At 56.5% G+C, this 18,770-nt stretch overlaps 1 protein-coding gene across 1 annotated transcript in view; it reads right to left on the bottom strand.

Annotated features, from left to right (window-relative positions):
* Positions 1-801: 801 nt before the first annotated feature.
* Positions 802-18,770, bottom strand: part of LOC141972933 (serine/threonine-protein kinase TAO1-B-like) — a 22,298-nt gene continuing 4,329 nt past the window's right edge. The window contains exons 3-9 of the mRNA XM_074930997.1: positions 17,628-17,945; positions 15,704-15,832; positions 13,930-14,133; positions 11,784-12,023; positions 6,846-7,058; positions 2,747-2,929; positions 802-1,540 (exon numbers count right to left, since the gene is read on the bottom strand). Coding sequence (XP_074787098.1) covers positions 1,115-1,540; positions 2,747-2,929; positions 6,846-7,058; positions 11,784-12,023; positions 13,930-14,133; positions 15,704-15,832; positions 17,628-17,945 — 1,713 coding nt within the window. The 3' untranslated portion in view covers positions 802-1,114. The remainder of the gene's footprint in view (positions 1,541-2,746; positions 2,930-6,845; positions 7,059-11,783; positions 12,024-13,929; positions 14,134-15,703; positions 15,833-17,627; positions 17,946-18,770) is intronic.

Below are 18,770 nucleotides of genomic sequence, written 5' to 3'. Positions count from 1 at the left end.
AATATTTAATTAATTTAATTTAAACGGGACGTTTTAATTTAATTATTAAATTCATTTAAAGATTTTATTAATGAATTAAATTAAACACGTTAAAATAAATTAAAATAAATTAAATGAAACAAATTAAATATTTAATTAATCTAATTTAAACGGGACATTTTAACTTAATTATTAAATTCAATTAAAGATTTAATTAATGAATGAAATTAAACACGTTAAAAAATTAAAATAAATGAAACAAATTAAATATTTAATTAATCTAATTTAAACGGGACGTTTTAATTTAATTATTAAATTAAATTAAAGATTTAATTAATGAATTAAACATGTTAAAATAAATTAAAATAAATGAAACAAATTAAATATTTAATTAATTTAATTTAAACGGGACATTTTAATTTAATCATTAGATTCAATTAAAGATTTAATTAATGAATTAGATTAAACACGTTAAAATAAATTAAAATAAATGAAACAAATTAAATAATTTAATCTAAACGGGACATTTAAATTTAATTATTAAATTCAATTAAATATTTAATTAATGAATTAAATAAAACACGTTAAAATAAATTAAAATAAATTAAACAAATTAATTTAATTTAAACGGGACATTTAAATTTAATTATTAAATTCAATTAAATATTTAATTAATGAATTAAATTAAACACGTTAAAATAAATAAAAATAGATTAAACAAATTAAATTTAATTCAAACGGGACATTTAAATTTAATTATTAAATTCAATTAAAGATTTAATTAATGAATTAAACACGTTAAAATCAATTAAAATCAATGAAACAAATTAAATAATTAATTAATTTAATTTAAACGGGACATTTTAATCGCTCTCCGACGGCACAAACAGGTTTTGATTCCAAAAAAACCCAAATTACGAATTGCTCAAAAAATTTAAATTAATTTGCATTCCGAAATGTTAATGAGTCTTAACGAGCTCGTTTTCATTTGGCCACGCCCCCCCCCCCACGTGTTTAAAAAAAAAAAAAACCAAAAATTAACAGAATCAAACCGATCGGTAAAGGGGGAGGCGGAGCTTGAGGAAGGGGCGTGGCTTGTGCCCGAGTGGGCGTGGCTCTCCGCCCCCCCCCCCCTTTAGGACAAGGGGCGCCGCGCCCCGTCGAGATGCGGGCGCGCCTCGGCCCCTCCCTCCCCTGTCCCCGCCCCCTTCCTGGCCTTGTGGGCGGGGCTAACCCTCCCCGTCATGGCGCCCCCCGTGGCGGGAAGCGGAGGCGGGTCGGTGGGCGGGGCCGCAAGCAGCGGGGCCAATAGCGGAGGGGGTTGTCTTCGAGCGTCGGGGGGGCCGTGGGTCCAGCGGGAACCGCTGCGGGGGACGGGGCGGGAAGGGCGGGGCAGGGGAGGGGGCGGGCCGGGGGCGGGGCCAGCCCCCAGGGCCATCCCGGAGAAGCCCAATCGGAGGCTTTCGGCGTCGAAGGCCTCGAGCTCGCGGGCGTGGCGCTCCAGCAGCGCCCGGATTCGCTCGGAACGTTCCGCCTGCAGCGCCAGCAGCTCCTCCTCGATCTGCCGGGGCGGGGCCACGAGGCGTCACGTGACGACGGCGGAAGGGGGAAAAAAAAAGGGGATAAAATGGCGGCGGGGGGGGGGGTGAAACCACTAAAAACTGGATTGGGGGGGCTTGAAACTACCAAAATATAGATTGGGGAGGTTTAAAATTCTCAAAATGGCGGCTGGGGGGGCTTGAAACGACTAAAAACTGGATTGGGGGGGCTTGAAACTACCAAAATCTGGGTTGGGGAGGGGTGAAATCATCAAAATGGCGGCTGGGGGGGCTTGAAACGACTAAAAACTGGATTGGGGGGGCTTGAAACTACCAAAATCTGGGTTGGGGAGGGGTGAAATTATCAAAATGGCGGCTGGGGGGGCTTGAAACGACTAAAAACTGGATTGGGGGGGCTTGAAACTACCAAAATATGGATTGGGGAGGTCTAAAATTATCAAAATGGCGGCTGGGGGGGCTTGAAACGACTAAAATCTGGATCGGGGGGGCTTGAAACTACCAAAATCTGGGTTGGGGAGGGGTGAAATTATCAAAATGGCGGCTGGGGGGGCTTGAAACGACTAAAATCTGGACTCGGGAGGCCTGAAACCGCCCCAAATCCCCTCGGGGAGCCTCGAAACCACTCCAAATCCCTACGGGGATCCTTGAAACCGCCCCAAATCCCCTCGGGGAGCCCCGAAACCGCCCCAAATCCCCTCAGGGAGCCCTGAAACCGCCCCAAATCCCCACGGGGAGCCCTGAAACCGCCCCGAAGCCCCTCGGGGAGCCCTGAAACCGCCCCAAATCCCCACGGGGAGCCCCGAAACCGCCCCAAATCCCCACGGGAAGCCCCGAAACCGCCCCAAATCCCCTCAGGGAGCCCCGAAACCGCCCCAAATCCCCTCAGGGAGGCCCGAAACCGCCCCAAATCCCCTCAGGGAGCCCCGAAACCGCCCCAAATCCCCACGGGAAGCCCCGAAACCGCCCCAAATCCCCTCAGGGAGCCCCGAAACCGCCCCAAATCCCCTCAGGGAGCCCCGAAACCGCCCCAAATCCCCTCTTGGAGCCCCGAAACCGCCCCAAATCCCCTCAGGGAGCCCCGAAACCGCCCCAAATCCTCACGGGAAGCCCCGAAACCGCCCCAAATCCCCTCAGGGAGGCCCGAAACCGCCCCGTAGCCCCTCGGGAAGGGCGGGGCCGCCCCCCCCGGGCCCCGCCCCGGGCCGTACCCGCTGCTCCAGGAGGGCGCGGCGCAGGGAGAGCCGCTCGCCCAGGTCCCGCCGCTCCCGCTCGTGCTGGGCCTCGGCGCGGAGGCGGAGCCTGCGCTGGGAGACGTTGAGCAGCTCCAGTTCCCGCTCCAGTTGCACCCGCAGCCCCTCGCACTCCGCCTCCTGCGTCTCGTCCAATCGGAGCTGGGGAGGGAGGAGGAGTCAGGGGCGGGGCCTCCCCCAAGGGTAACGATGGCCTCGGGGTATGTTGGGGCCGGGTGGGGCTCGTCGGGGACCAGTTTGGCCCAGTTGGGTCCCATCGAGTCCCAGTTAGGCCCACTGAGGTCCAGTCTGGCCCCATTGGGTCCCAGTTTGGCTCCGTTGGGTCCCAGTTTGGCCCAGTTGGGTCCCAGTTTGGCTCCGTTGGGTCCCAGTTTGGCCCAGTTGGGTCCCAGTTTGGCCCAGTTGGGTCCCTTTGAGTCCCATTTAATCCCAGTTTGGCCCAGTTGGGTCCCAGTTTGGCCTCACTGAGTCCCAGTTTGGCTCCGTTGGGTCCCAGTTTGGCCCAGTTGGGTCCCAGTTTGGCCTCACTGAGTCCCAGTTTGGCTCCGTTGGGTCCCAGTTTGGCCCAGTTGGGTCCCAGTTTGGCCTCACTGAGTCCCAGTTTGGCTCCGTTGGGTCCCAGTTTGGCCCAGTTGGGTCCCGCTGAGGCCCATTGGTTCTCAACTGACTCCCAGGCAACTCCCAGTTGAGTCCCATTGAGTACCAGTTGGTTCCCAGTGACTCCCAGTTGGTTCCCAGTGACTCCCATCAACTCCCAGGTGGTTCCCAGTGACTCCCAGTTGGTTCCCAGTGACTCCCATCGACTCCCAGGTGGTTCCCAGTGACTCCCATCAACTCCCAGGTGGTTCCCAGTGACTCCCAGTTTGTTCCCAGTGACTCCCAGTGGGTTCCCAGTGACTCCCAGTGGGTTCCCAGTGACTCCCATCAACTCCCAGTTGGTTCCCAGTGACTCCCAGTTGGTTCCCAGTGACTCCCATCAACTCCCAGTTGGTTCCCAGTGACTCCCAGTTGGTTCCCAGTGACTCCCATCAACTCCCAGTTGGTTCCCAGTGACTCCCATTGACTCCCAGTTGATTCCCAGTGACTCCCATCAACTCCCAGTTGGTTCCCAGTGACTCCCATCAACTCCCAGTTGGTTCCCAGTGACTCCCAGTTGGTTCCCAGTGACTCCCATCAACTCCCAGTTTATTCCCAGTGACTCCCATCAACTCCCAGTTGGTTCCCAGTGACTCCCATCGACTCCCAGTTGGTTCCCAGTGACTCCCATCGACTCCCAGTTGATTCCCAGTGACTCCCATCAACTCCCAGTTGGTTCCCAGTGGTTCCCAGTGACTCCCAGTTGGTTCCCAGTGACTCCCATCGACTCCCAGTTGGTTCCCAGTGACTCCCAGTGACTCCCAGTTGGTTCCCAGTGACTCCCATCAACTCCCAGTTGGTTCCCAGTGACTCCCATCAACTCCCAGTTTGTTCCCAGTGACTCCCAGTGGGTTCCCAGTGACTCCCATCAACTCCCAGTTGGTTCCCAGTGACTCCCAGTTGGTTCCCAGTGACTCCCATCAACTCCCAGTTGGTTCCCAGTGACTCCCAGTTGGTTCCCAGTGACTCCCATCAACTCCCAGTTGGTTCCCAGTGACTCCCATCGACTCCCAGTTGGTTCCCAGTGACTCCCAGTTGGTTCCCAGTGACTCCCATCAACTCCCAGTTTATTCCCAGTGACTCCCATCAACTCCCAGTTGGTTCCCAGTGACTCCCATCGACTCCCAGTTGGTTCCCAGTGACTCCCATCGACTCCCAGTTGATTCCCAGTGACTCCCATCAACTCCCAGTTGGTTCCCAGTGACTCCCATCGACTCCCAGGTGGTTCCCAGTGACTCCCAGTTGGTTCCCAGTGACTCCCATCAACTCCCAGTTGGTTCCCAGTGACTCCCAGTTGGTTCCCAGTGACTCCCATCAACTCCCAGTTGGTTCCCAGTGACTCCCATCAACTCCCAGGTGGTTCCCAGTGACTCCCAGTTTGTTCCCAGTGACTCCCAGTGGGTTCCCAGTGACTCCCATCAACTCCCAGTTGGTTCCCAGTGACTCCCAGTTGGTTCCCAGTGACTCCCATCAACTCCCAGGTGGTTCCCAGTGACTCCCAGTTGGTTCCCAGTGACTCCCATCGACTCCCAGTTGGTTCCCAGTGACTCCCAGTGACTCCCAGTTGGTTCCCAGTGACTCCCATCAACTCCCAGGTGGTTCCCAGTGACTCCCAGTTTGTTCCCAGTGACTCCCAGTGGGTTCCCAGTGACTCCCATCAACTCCCAGTTGGTTCCCAGTGACTCCCAGTTGGTTCCCAGTGACTCCCATCAACTCCCAGTTGGTTCCCAGTGACTCCCAGTTGGTTCCCAGTGACTCCCATCAACTCCCAGTTGGTTCCCAGTGACTCCCATTGACTCCCAGTTGATTCCCAGTGACTCCCATCAACTCCCAGTTGGTTCCCAGTGACTCCCATCAACTCCCAGTTGGTTCCCAGTGACTCCCAGTTGGTTCCCAGTGACTCCCATCAACTCCCAGTTTATTCCCAGTGACTCCCATCAACTCCCAGTTGGTTCCCAGTGACTCCCATCGACTCCCAGTTGGTTCCCAGTGACTCCCATCGACTCCCAGTTGATTCCCAGTGACTCCCATCAACTCCCAGTTGGTTCCCAGTGACTCCCAGTTGGTTCCCAGTGACTCCCATCGACTCCCAGTTGGTTCCCAGTGACTCCCATCGACTCCCAGTTGGTTCCCAGTGACTCCCATCAACTCCCAGTTGGTTCCCAGTGACTCCCAGTTGGTTCCCAGTGACTCCCATCGACTCCCAGGTGGTTCCCAGTGACTCCCAGTTGGTTCCCAGTGACTCCCATCAACTCCCAGTTGGTTCCCAGTGACTCCCAGTTGGTTCCCAGTGACTCCCATCAACTCCCAGTTGGTTCCCAGTGACTCCCAGTTGGTTCCCAGTGACTCCTATCACCTCCCAGTTGGTTCCCAGTGACTCCCAGTTGGTTCCCAGTGACTCCCAGTGACTCCCAGTTGGTTCCCAGTGACTCCCATCGACTCCCAGTTGGTTCCCAGTGACTCCCATCAACTCCCAGGTGGTTCCCAGTGACTCCCAGTTTGTTCCCAGTGACTCCCAGTGGGTTCCCAGTGACTCCCATCAACTCCCAGTTGGTTCCCAGTGACTCCCAGTTGGTTCCCAGTGACTCCCATCAACTCCCAGTTGGTTCCCAGTGACTCCCAGTTGGTTCCCAGTGACTCCCATCAACTCCCAGTTGGTTCCCAGTGACTCCCATTGACTCCCAGTTGATTCCCAGTGACTCCCATCAACTCCCAGTTGGTTCCCAGTGACTCCCATCAACTCCCAGTTGGTTCCCAGTGACTCCCAGTTGGTTCCCAGTGACTCCCATCAACTCCCAGTTTATTCCCAGTGACTCCCATCAACTCCCAGTTGGTTCCCAGTGACTCCCATCGACTCCCAGTTGGTTCCCAGTGACTCCCATCGACTCCCAGTTGATTCCCAGTGACTCCCATCAACTCCCAGTTGGTTCCCAGTGACTCCCAGTTGGTTCCCAGTGACTCCCATCGACTCCCAGTTGGTACCCAGTGACTCCCATCGACTCCCAGTTGGTTCCCAGTGACTCCCATCAACTCCCAGTTGGTTCCCAGTGACTCCCAGTTGGTTCCCAGTGACTCCCATCGACTCCCAGGTGGTTCCCAGTGACTCCCAGTTGGTTCCCAGTGACTCCCATCAACTCCCAGTTGGTTCCCAGTGACTCCCAGTTGGTTCCCAGTGACTCCCATCAACTCCCAGTTGGTTCCCAGTGACTCCCATCGACTCCCAGGTGGTTCCCAGTGACTCCCATCAACTCCCAGTTGGTTCCCAGTGACTCCCAGTTGGTTCCCAGTGACTCCCATCGCCTCCCAGTTGGTTCCCAGTGACTCCCAGTTGGTTCCCAGTGACTCCCATCGACTCCCAGTTGGTTCCCAGTGACTCCCAGTGACTCCCTCCCCGCCGCCGTCCCCCCCGGTGGCCACCTACGGCCTGACTGGCCAACATCTCGCTGAGGCTGAGCTCGTACTGCTCGGCCAGGGCGGCCATCTTGCGCGTCTGCTCGGCCTTGAGGCGTTGGAGGAGGAGCTTGTGGGGGCCTTTAGCCCCGCCCCCAAGGAGGCGGGACCTCAGCGCCTTGTACTGCCGGGCCTGGGCGTGGCACCGGGCCTGGAACTGCCGCTTCAGCTGCAGCTCCTTGGACTGGCCAATAGGAGAGAAGAAAAAGGAGGAGGGCGGGGTTAAAGGCAGGAGCCACGCCCATCAGGACACGCCCCGACCCGTCACGTGATGTCTCCAGGTATTGGGGTGCCCCCCGCCCCCCATGGGTGACCTCCTCATTGAGTCGGGACCCGTTGGGCGACGCCCCCACCCACGGGTGCCCCGCCCACGACCCCCCACCCAATGGTTGACCCCTTCATTGACCCCCAGCGCCCATTGGGCGACGCCCCCACCCATGACCCCCACCCAACGGTTGACCCCTTCATTGACCCCCAGCGCCCATTGGGCGACGCCCACACCCATGGGTGCCCCCAACACCCAATGGTTGACCTCTTCATTGAGTTGGGACCCATTGGGCGACGCCCCCACCCATGGGTGCCCCGCCCACGACCCCCCACCCAACGGTTGACCCCTTCATTGACCCCCAGCGCCCATTGGGCGACGCCCACACCCATGGGTGCCCCCAACACCCAATGGTTGACCTCTTCATTGAGTTGGGACCCATTGGGCGACGCCCCCACCCATGGGTGCCCCGCCCACGACCCCCCACCCAACGGTTGACCCCTTCATTGACCCCCAGCGCCCATTGGGCGACGCCCACACCCATGGGTGCCCCCAACACCCAATGGTTGACCTCTTCATTGAGTTGGGACCCATTGGGCGACGCCCCCACCCATGTTTGCCCCGCCCACGACCCCCCACCCAATGGTTGACCCCTTCATCGACCCCCAACACCCACTGGGTGACCCCGAGACCCGCAACGACCCCCCCCCAGCACCCACGGGTGCTCCTCCCCTGCCCCCCCCCCGCCCCGAAACCCAAATTAAAAAAAAAAAAAAAAAAGAAAAAAAAACAGAAAAAAAACCAAAAAAAAATATGTCGATTTTAAAAAATAATATATTTAAAATAAAATAATTAAAACAAACCGGAAAAATTCTTGGCCCCCCCCCCCCCCCAAAAAAAAAAACAAAACCCGAGAATCGGAAAATCATAAAAACCAACAAAAAACGGAACAGAAAATGATGGAAAATGAAGAAATCGCCCCAAAACGCATCCCCCCCCCCCCCCGCCCCGCCCCAAAATATCAATAAATAGCGAAGCAGCGCGAAACGGGGGGGGGGGGGGGGCCGACACCTCGAAAATTTGAGGGGGGGGGGGCTCCAAAATGTCGGGGGGGCCCCTCCGTAAAAATTTGGGGGTCCTGAAACCCCTTGGGGGGGGGCACCCAAAATTTTGGGGGTGACCTCGGACGTTCGGAGTGTTTTAAAGCCCTTGGGGGGGGTCCCCAAATTTTTTAAATTTTTGAGGCGGGCTGGGGGGGGGGGAGAGGGAAGTCCGTCCCCCCCCCTCAAAAATTTTGGAAAAAATTTTTTGGGGGGAGCACCCCCAGGAATTTTTTTTCTAAAGGGGGGGGGGGGGGGGGGGAGTGTCCCCCAAATTTATTTGAAGGGGGGGTCCCCAAAAATCCGCTGTGGCAGGAATGTGAAATATTTTAGGGGGGGGCACAACCCTAAAAGTTCTGGGGGGGGTCTATAAAAATTTTGGGGGGTCTCTAAAAATTTTTGGGGGGGTCCCTGAAACTTTGTGGTGGCCCCTAAAAATTTGGGGGGGTCCCTAAAAATTTGGGGGGGCTTCCTAAAATTTTCAGGGGGTCCTCAAAAAAATGGGGGGTCCCTAAAAATTTTTTGGCGGGGGGTCCCTAAAAACTTTGGGGGTCCCAAAAAATGTTGTGGGGGTCCCTAAAAATTTTTGGGGGTCCCTAAAAATTGGGGGGGGGGGCGGGTTTCCTAAAATTTTGAGGGGGTCCTCAAAAATTTTGGGGGGGTTTCTAAAGATTTGGGGGGTCCCTAAAAATGTTGTGGGGGGGTCCCTAAAAATTTTGGGAGGGTCCCTAAAAATATGGGGGGGTTTCCTAAAATTTTTCGGGGGTCCTCAAAAAATTGCGGGGTCCCTAAAAATTTTCGGGGGGGGGTCCCTAAAAATTCTGGGGGTCCCAAAAAATTTTTGGGGGGGGGTCCCTAAAAATTTTTGGGGGGGTCCCTAAAAATTTTTGGGGGGGGTCCATAAAAATTTAGAGGGGGGTCTCAAACAAGGGGAGGGGGAATATTAAAGATTTCGGGGGGGGCCTGAACCCTGTTTTTCGGGGGGGGGGGGGGGGGGGACGACACCCCCCCCAAAAATACCGGCGGAAGGTGGGAAAGTGATTTCAGAGCCCCCCCCCCCCCCCCCCCGGGGGGCTAAAAAAGGGGTTTTCACCCCCAAAAAAGGGGGTTTCTGGGGGGGATCCCCCAGTTTTTGGGGACACCCCCCCCCCAAAAAAAAAAAAAAAAAAGGGGGGGGGGGTGTGTCCGTAGTGCCTGGGTGGGGCCACGGCCCCATTGGCCGCCGTCACCTCCAGGGGCGTCGTGACGGCGGGGGGGCCGCGACGCCGACGGGTCCCCCCCGAAGGGCGTCTCCGCTCCTCCCCCTTCTCGGGGGGGCCCCCCAAATTTGTGGGGTTCGTAGCGGGGGGGCTAAAGGTCTGGGGGCAGGTCGGGGGATCCGACTCGGGGGCGGGGGGGGTCGTCGCGTCGCCCCGAAAAAAAATCCGGCGGGGGGGGAAAGGCGTGAAGCCGCTCGACGGGCTCGAAGCCAGAGGGCGACGAGCCAATGGGGGAGGGGGAAGGGGAAGGGTTGCGGGGGCGGGGTTTGGGGGCCCCCCCTTTTTTTTCGGGGGACGGGCAGGCGGGATTTGAACCCCGATTTGTTGGTTTTGGGGAAAAGGCGGAAAAGTCGCCGCTCGGAGGCGAAACCGAGGCGCAAAAAGATGGCGAAGAGGGAGGGGGGTAACCCCAGCAGGACGCGGAGCCACAGACGGCGTAAACGTCGGGGCAGCCCCCCCAGGCCCCCCCCTTCCCGCGCCAGCACCCCCAAAATGTAAAGGGGCAAAAAAAGCCACGGAAAAACCAAAAACTGGGCGGCCAAAAAAAAAACCGGGGCGTAAAATGGCCCCCGGCGGGTCCCGAAGCTTAAAAGGGCCAAAACGCCTCCCCCCGCCGTCAAAGCGGCGAAATGGAGGCTCCCAAAATGGCGGCAGAGGGGGAGGAGGGCGTAGGCCACGGCCACGCCCGCCGCGCCGCTTTCCAAAGCGCCCAAAATGCCCCAAAAACGGCGGTTTTGGAGCCAAAAGGCGACGAAGAGGAAAAGGAGGGAAGGGAGGCCTGGGCGGAGGGCGAGGCCTAAGGGTAAGGCCCAGCAGAGGAGGTGAGGCAAGATGGCCGCCGAAGGAGGAGGGGGGCGGGGAGGGGAGCGGCGCGGGGTGGGGAAAGGGGGCGGGGGTTTGGGGTCGCCCGAGCGTGTTTTGGGGGTATTTTCGGGGGTCTGGGGGTGACTTCCGGGGGTTTGGGGGTCACTTCCGGGTATCCTGAGGTCACTTCCGGGTATCCTGGGGTCACTTCCTGCCGCTCTGGAGTTAGTTTTGGGTATTTCAAGGTCGCTTCCGGGTATTTCCGGGTCACTTCCGGGTGTTTTGGGGTCACTTCCGGGTATTTCGGGGTCACTTCCGGGTATTTCGGGGTCAATTCTGAGCGTTTGAGGGTCACTTCCGGGTATTTCGGGGTCACTTCCTGCCATTCTGGGGTCACTTCCGGGTATTTCAAGGTCACTTCCTGCCACTCTGGGGTCACTTCCGGGTTTTCCCGGGTCACTTCCTGCCGCTGCGGGGTCACCTGACCCACCTCCGAGACCCCCCCCGGCCATTTCGAAGTCACGTGACACCGTTCCCAAGACGCCTCCCGCCATTTCCAGGTCACGTGACGCCGTTCCGAGGTCGTTTCCCGCCATTTTGGGGGCGTTTCCGGCCGTTCCGAGGTCACGTGACGCCGTTTCCAGGCAGCTTCCCGCCATTTCCAAGTCACGTGACCCCCGGCCGAGGCCCCCCTCTGCCATTTTGTTCGCCCCCGACGCCATTTTGAAGCCGTTTCCCGCCGTTTCGAGGTCACGTGATGCCGCGCGACGCCCCGCCCCTCCCGCCATTTTGAGGAAATCGCCCGCGGCCATTTTGAAATCGCTCCCCGCCCTTTCCCGCTCGCCCTCCGCCATCTTGAACCCGCCCTCCGCCATTTCCCGCCACTCCCCTTCCGTTTCCCCCTCCGCCGCCATTTTGAACCCACCAGACGCCATTTTGTGCCACTCCCCTTCCGCTTCCCCTTCCTCCGCCGCCATTTTGAACCCCCTGTCCGCCATTTTGAAACCCCCATCCACCATTTTGACCCCCCCGTCGGCCATTTCAACCCCTCCGTCAGCCATTTTGATCCCCCTGTCGGCCAATTTGATCCCCCTGTCGGCCATTTTGACCTCCCCGTCGGCCATTTTGACCTCCCCGTCGGCCATTTTGACCTCCCCGTCGGCCATTTTGACCTCCCCGTCGGCCATTTTGACCTCCCCGTCGGCCATTTTGACCTCCCTGTCGGCCATTTTGACCTCCCTGTCGGCCATTTTGATCCCTCTTTCGGCCATTTGGACCCCCCCATCGGCCATTTTGAACCCTCTGTCGGCCATTCCGACCCCTCCTTCCGCCATTCCGACCTCTCCTTCCGCCATTCCGACCTCACCACCCTCCATTTCCCCCCATTCCTCCACCTCCACCCCTTCTCCTTCAGCCTCCATCTTGAAAACCACGCCCTCCACTCCCCCAAGCTCCTCCCCGCCCCCTCCGGCTCCACCTACTCGTAGATTTTTGGGTTGTTGTCTCACTTGGGCCGCGTGTTTCTGGCGGAGCTCGCGGTGACGCCGTTGGTTGTACTCGCGTTGATTGGCCAGTTCCGACTGGTGCTGACAGCGGGCCAGGTCGCAGCGGGTGCGGTGAAGGGTCGTTAATTGTCTCGTTTCTAATTGGCCGGTGGCCTCGTGGTGTCGGAGGAGGGTGGCACATTCCAGATCTTTCTGCGTCTGCTTTTTGTTCAGTTCCTGCGAGGGGCCCCACGGCGACAAAGCGGGGCAGGGAGGGGGGACGGGGCGGGGGGGACGGGGTGGGACCCACGGGTGCTGCCCCATAGAAAAATGGGGCACACCCCCCCCCCCCCCTAAAATACACCCCACCTGCTAAAAAACTCCCACCCCGAGGGGTTGACGGGAAATGGCGGCTGAGAGAGACAGGCGCTGCCCCATAGATTTTTTTTTGGGGGGGGGGGGGGGGGGAATCTGCCCCATAGCGACTTACTGGGAATAAGTGGGAACCCCCCGAAATTCTGCCCCATAGAGGCAGGGTGGCCCCAAGTTCTACCCCAAAGGCCCAAGGACACCCCAAATCCTGCCCCATAGATGCCCCAAGTTCTGCCCCATAAGTCCCAAGGACACCCCGAATTCTGCCCCATAGATGCCCCAAATTCTGCCCCATAAGTCCCAGGGACACCCCAAATCCTGCCCCATAGATGCCCCAAGTTCTGCCCCATAAGTCCCAAGGACACCCCGAATCCTGCCCCATACATGCCCCAAGTTCTGCCCCATAAGTCCCAAGGACACCCCGAATTCTGCCCCATACATGCCCCAAGTTCTGCCCCATAAGTTCCAAGCACACCCTGAATTCTGCCCCATAGACCCACAGACACCCCAAATCCTGCCCCGTAAGTTCAAGAAACCCCCAAGTTCTGCCCCATAAGTTCCAGGAACACCCCAAATTCTGCCCTATAGGGTCAAGGACACCCCAAATCCTGCCCCATAAGCTCCAGGGACACCCCAAATCTTGCCCCATAGCTCGAAAACCCCCAAATTCTGCCCCACAGATACCCCGGACCCCTAAAATCCTGCCCCACGGCCCCAGAGACCCCCTAACCCCCACCCCACGCTCCCAGACCCCCCTAAACCCCCCAAATCCACCCCCAGGGCCCCCCAAATCCCCCCAAAATCCTTCCCCACACCCCCAGGGCCCCCCTAAACCCCCAAAATTCCTTTCCAGGCTCCCCCTAATCCCCCCAAATCCCCCCAAATCCTTCCCCACACCCCACAGGACCGCCCTAAACCCCCAAATTCCTTCCCAGGATCCCCCTAAACCCCCAAAATCCTTCCTCAGAGCCCCAAATCCCCCCCAAAATCCTCTCCCACGCCCCCAGGGCCCCCCTAAACCCCCCCAAATCCTTCCCAGGATCCCCCTAATCACCCCAAAATCCATTCCCAGAGCCCCAGGGTCCCCCAAAATCCTCTCCCACGCCCCCAGGCCCCCCCTAAACCCCCAAAATTCCTTCTCAGGCTCCCCCTATTCCCCCCAAATCCCCCCAAAATCCTCCCCCACACCCCCAGGGCTCCCCTTAACCCCCCAAATTCCTTCCCAGGATCCCCCTAATCGCCCCAAAATCCTTCCCCAGAGCCCCAGGGTCCCCCAAAATCCTCTCCCACGCCCCCAGGGCCCCCCTAAACCCCCAAATTCCTTCCCAGGATCCCCCTAAACCCCCAAAATCCTTCCCCAGAGCCCCAGGGTCCCCCAAAATCCTCTCCCACACCCCCAGGACCCCCCTAAACCCCCAAAATGTTCCCCAGAGCCCCACATAATCCCCCCCAAATCCTCCCCCACACCCCCAGGGCTCCCCTAAACCCCCAAAATCGTCCTCAGGTCCCCCCTAACCACCCCCAAATACTTCCTCAGAGCCCCAGGGTTCCCCCAAAATCCTCTCCCATGCCCCCAGGACCCCCCTAATCCCCCCCAAATCCTCCCCCACACCCCCAGGGCTCCCCTTAACCCCCCAAATTCCTTCCCAGGATCCCCCTAATCGCCCCAAAATCCTTCCCCAGAGCCCCAGGGTCCCCCAAAATCCTCTCCTACGCCCCCAGGACCGCCCCTAAACCCCCCCGCCCCCCCGCCCTTTCCCCCCTCCCTCACCTCCCGCAGGAGATCCTGGTCGAGGTCGTGTCTCGCCAGTAACATTTTGCGTTTGTACTGGCGGCACTGGAGATCGAAGTCCTGTCGCTGGCGGCAGAGGAGAGCGGCCTCCTCCTCGGCCTGGAGCTGCTGCAGCGTCTCCTTGTGGCGCAGGAGCCGCTCCTGCTTCTCCCGTCGCGGCGTGCTGGGGTCCTCCTGCAGCTCCTGCCCCGGCGGGGGCGCGAGGGGCCGAGAGGAAAAAGGAAAAAAAGAAAAAAGTAAAAAAAACGGGACGTAAGGCTGGAAAAAGGGGAGCGGGGAAGGAAAGGATGGAAGGGAGAAAAAGGGCGAGGCCGGAAAAAAAAAATAAAAATCGGAAAAGGCGAATCGGGGAAGGAGAATCGGGAGGGAAAAAAAAAAACGCGGCGGGAGTCGGAGAAAGTTATGGATTTTAGAATGCGATTTGTAACAAAAATAAAGAGGGAAAAGGCGGTGGGAATAAGGGGAGTTCAAAACTTGAGATCTGGAAAGGAAAATTCGGAGGAAAAAACGGTGAAAATTGAAAAAAGACGTTAAAAATATCGAAGTTTGAATTTAAAAAAAAAAAAAAACAGGTGTAAAGAAACGGTGGGAAGGGAGAAAAAGTTGAAAATTTTAAAATGTGGGTTTAAAAAAAAAAAAAATGAGGGAAAAGCCGGTGGAAATGGGGAAAGTTTCAAAAATCGAAGCTGAAAGATCTGAAGGGAAAAGAAAAATCTGGAGGAAAAAGCGGTGAAAATTGAAAAAATTAGTTAAAAATTTTGGAGGTTGAATTAAAAAAAAAAAAAAAAGGTGTAAAGAAATGGTGAGAAGGGAGAAAAAAAAGTTGAAAATTTTAAAATGTGGCTTAAAAAAAAAAAAATGAGGGAAAAGCCGGTGGAAATGGGGAAAGTTTCAAAATTGAAACGAAAGGATCTGAAGGGAAAGGAAAAATCTGGAGGAAAAAAATGGTAAAAATTGAAAAAATTAGTTAAAAATTTTGGAGGTTGAATTAAAAAAAAAAAAATCTGGTGCTAAAAATGGTGAGAAAGGAGAAAAAAAGTTGAAAATTTTAAAATTTGGTTTAAAAAAAAAAAAATGAGGGAAAAGCCGGTGGAAATGGGGAAAGTTTCAAAATTGAAACGAAAGGATCTGAAGGGAAAGGAAAAATTTGGAGGAAAAAAATGGTAAAAATTGAAAAAATTAGTTAAAAATTTTGGAGATTGAATTAAAAAAAAAAAGTCTAGCGCAAAGAAACGGTGAGAAAGGAGAAAAAAAGTTGAAAATTTAAAAATTTGAGTTAATATCAGCGAAAAAATAAAAATGAAAAAAAAGTTAAAAAATCAAAAACTTAGAAATATCTAAAGGGAAAAAGTGGGCGCAAAAGGTGAAAATGGAAAAAAAGAAGTTCAAAATTTGAAAATCTGAATGAAACAAAATCCGGAGTAAAAATCTGGGGAGAATGGGGCGCGGGGGGGTATTTTGGGGTGCGGGGGGGTATTTCAGGGTGCAGGGGGGTATTTCGGTGCACGGGCTGATATTCCAGGGTGCGGCGGGGTATTTTGGGGCGCGAGGGGGTATTTTGGGGCGCGGGGGGGTATTTCGGGCCGCGGGGGGGTATTTCGGGCCGCGGGGGGGTATTTCGGGCCGCGGGGGGGTATTTTGGGGCGCGGGGGGGTATTTTGGGGCGCGGGGGGGTATTTCGGGGCGCGGGGGGGTATTTCGGGGCGCGGGGGGGTATTTCGGGGCGCGGGGGGGTATTTCGGGGCGCCCCCACCTCCTTGAGGCGCTCCCTGCGCGCCCGGTACTGGCGCCGTTGGGTCTCCAGCAGCTCCCCCAGCTCCCGCCGCTGCTGCCCCAGCAGGTGCTGCTGGAACCGGCGCTCCTCCCCCCGCGCCGCCTTGGCCTGGGGGCGGGGACAAAGGACACGGGGGCGTGGTCAGGACCCTAGGGGGTGTGGCCGCAAAGGGGTGTGGCCGCCACGCCCACACAAACCCCGCCCACCCACTCGCAAAGCCGCTCCCCCCCCCTCCAATCCACCGTCTCTGTCGGCATCACCCACAGGCGGGTTAAAAAGAATGTGGGCGGGGCCAAAAAAGGCTGGGGGCGTGGCTAAGACCCTGGTGGGTGTGTCTGTAAAGAGGCGTGGCAGCCACGCCCACACAAACCCCGCCCACCCACTCGCAAAGCCACTCCCCCCCCTCCAATCCACCGTCTCTGTCGGCATCACCCACAGGCAGGTTAAAAAGAATGTGGGCGGGGCCAAACAGGCTGGGGGCGTGGTTAAGACCCTGGTGGGCGTGGCTGTAAATGGGCATGGGTGCCACGCCCATACAAACCCCGCCCACCCACTCGCAAAGCCACTCCCCCCCCCCCCCCAATTAGCTTGAACTGGAACTACAGAATGTGGGCGGAGCCAGAGGCTGGGGGGCGTGGCCAGAACCCGGGGGGCGTGGCCACACCCACCATTAAGCCCCGCCCCTTCCACTATGCCACAAACCCCTGACCCTGCCTGGCCCCGCCCCCTTCCCCCTTTGCTTTAGCCCCGCCCCTTCCACCGCCACAAATGTCATTCAGCTGCCGCTAAAGCCCCGCCTCCTCCGCGCTAAGCCCCTCCCACCCCCTTAGGCCCCGCCCACTCCCTCTTAAAGCCACACCGACCCTTTATTCAACCCCTCAGTCCCATTAACCCTATCGTCGGCCATCTTAGCCCCGCCCACTCCCCCTCAACGCCCAACCCCGCCCTCCAACCTCCCTCAAGCCCCTCCCACGCGTTGCTAGGCCCCGCCCACCACCTTTTAAACCCCGCCCACTCCCTCTTAAAGCCACACCGACCCCTTTTTTCTACCCCTTAGTTTTTAACCCCTCTGTCGGCCATCTTAGCTCCTCCCACCCAACCCAACGTCACTCAACTCCCCCCAACCCCACCCCTCAAGCCCCTCCCATCCCCTAAGCCCCGCCCACTCCCTCTTAAAGCCACACCGACCCTTTTTTCTACCCCTTAGTTTTTAACCCCTCTGTCGGCCATCTTAGCCCCTCCCACCCAACCCAACGTCACTCAACTCCCCCCAACCCCACCCTCAAGCCCCTCCCATCCCCCTAAGCCCCGCCCACTCCCTCTTAAAGCCACACTGACCTTTTTTTCAACCCCTCAGTCCCCCCTTTAACCCTTCTGTCGGCCATCTTAGCCCCTCCCACCCAACCCAACGTCACTCAACTCCCCCCAACCCCACCCCTCAAGCCCCTCCCATCCCTAAGCCCCTCCCACTCCCTCTTAAAGCCACACTGACCCTTTTTTTCAACCTCAGTCCCCCTTCTAACCCAATCGTCAGCCATCTTAGCCCCGCCCACTCCCCCTCAACGCCCAACCCCGCCCTCCAACCTCCCTCAAGCCCCTCCCACGCGTTGCTAGGCCCCGCCCACCACCTTTTAAACCCCGCCCACTCCCTCTTAAAGCCACACTGACCTTTTTTTCAACCCCTCAGTCCCCCCTTTAACCCTTCTGTCGGCCATCTTAGCCCCTCCCACCCAACCCAACGTCACTCAACTCCCCCAACCCCACCCCTCCAGCCCCCCCAAGCCCACCCACTCCCTCTTAAAGCCACACCGACCCTTTTTTTCAACCTCAGTCCCCCTTCTAACCCAATCGTCGGCCATCTTAGCCCCTCCCACCCACCTCAACCTCCCACCCCCTCCCCCACCTCTTTCTCGCAGATACTCTGATGCCTCCGGGCCAGTTTCTCGGCGTCGGCCAACGCCGCCGAGCGTTGGGCTTCCAGTTGCCGTTGGAGGCGGAGCTGGTGCTCGGCCAATTGAACGCGGAGGCGGTTCTCCAAGCCCAAAAGTTGCTTCTGGTGGTGACGTCGGAGCCTTTGGTAGCCCCCGAGGTGGTCCCGGGCCCGAGCGCGGGCTTGACGAGTCACCAACGAGGCCGTTCGGATGGTGGCGAAAGGGTGGGGGAGGGGAAGGGGGGTGCTGGGGGGAGGGGAAGGGGGAGGGGGGTAGAGGTCGGGGGGAGCCTGGGGAGGGAGGAAAGAGAGGGAGAGGGGGGTGGGGACCGCCCCGAATTGAGGAGATTTTGAAGGGGGTGGAAGGGTCTAGAGTTTGGGTAGGAGCTTCTAGAAGGTTCCAAGATGGCCGCACCCCCAAATTTGGGAGATTCAGAAGGGGGTAGGAGCTTCTAGACCATTCCAAGATGGCCGCACCCCCAAATTTGGGAGATTCAGAAGGGGGTAGGAGCTTCTAGAACATTCCAAGATGGCCGCACCCCCAAATTTGGGAGATTCAGAAGGGGGTGGAACCTTCTAGAACCTGTGGGGACGCTTCTAGAACCCTCCAAGATGGCGCAACCCAAAATTTAGAAGACTGAACAAGGCGGAACCTTCTAGAACGCTCCAAGATGGCCACACCCCCAAAATTAAGGAGCTTCTGAAGGGAGTAGAACTTTCCAGAACCCCCCAAATCAGCCACACCCCCAAATTCAGCCCCTTTTCCCCAGGCAGAACCTTCCAGAACCCCCCAAATCGGCCACGCCCCCGAATTTAGAACCTTCTGAAGTGGATGGAACCTTCCAGAACCCCCAAATTGGGTCACACCCCCAAATTTATCCCCTTTTTGCCAGGTAGAACCTTCTAGAACCCCCCAGATCGGCCACGCCCCCAAATTCAGCCCCTTTTTACCAGGCAGAACCTTCTAGAACCCCCCAAATTGGCCACGCCCCCAAATTTATCCCCTTTTTACCAGGCAGAACCTTCCAGAACCCCCCAAATCGGCCACGCCCCCAAATTTATCCCCTTTTTACCAGGTAGAACCTTCCAGAATCCCCCAAATCGGCCACGCCCCCA

The sequence above is a fragment of the Athene noctua genome, chromosome 37 (genome assembly GCF_965140245.1).
Source record: "Athene noctua chromosome 37, bAthNoc1.hap1.1, whole genome shotgun sequence".
In the NCBI taxonomy this organism is placed as follows: domain Eukaryota; kingdom Metazoa; phylum Chordata; class Aves; order Strigiformes; family Strigidae; genus Athene; species Athene noctua.
This window is presented reverse-complemented; position numbering and strand designations above follow the sequence as displayed.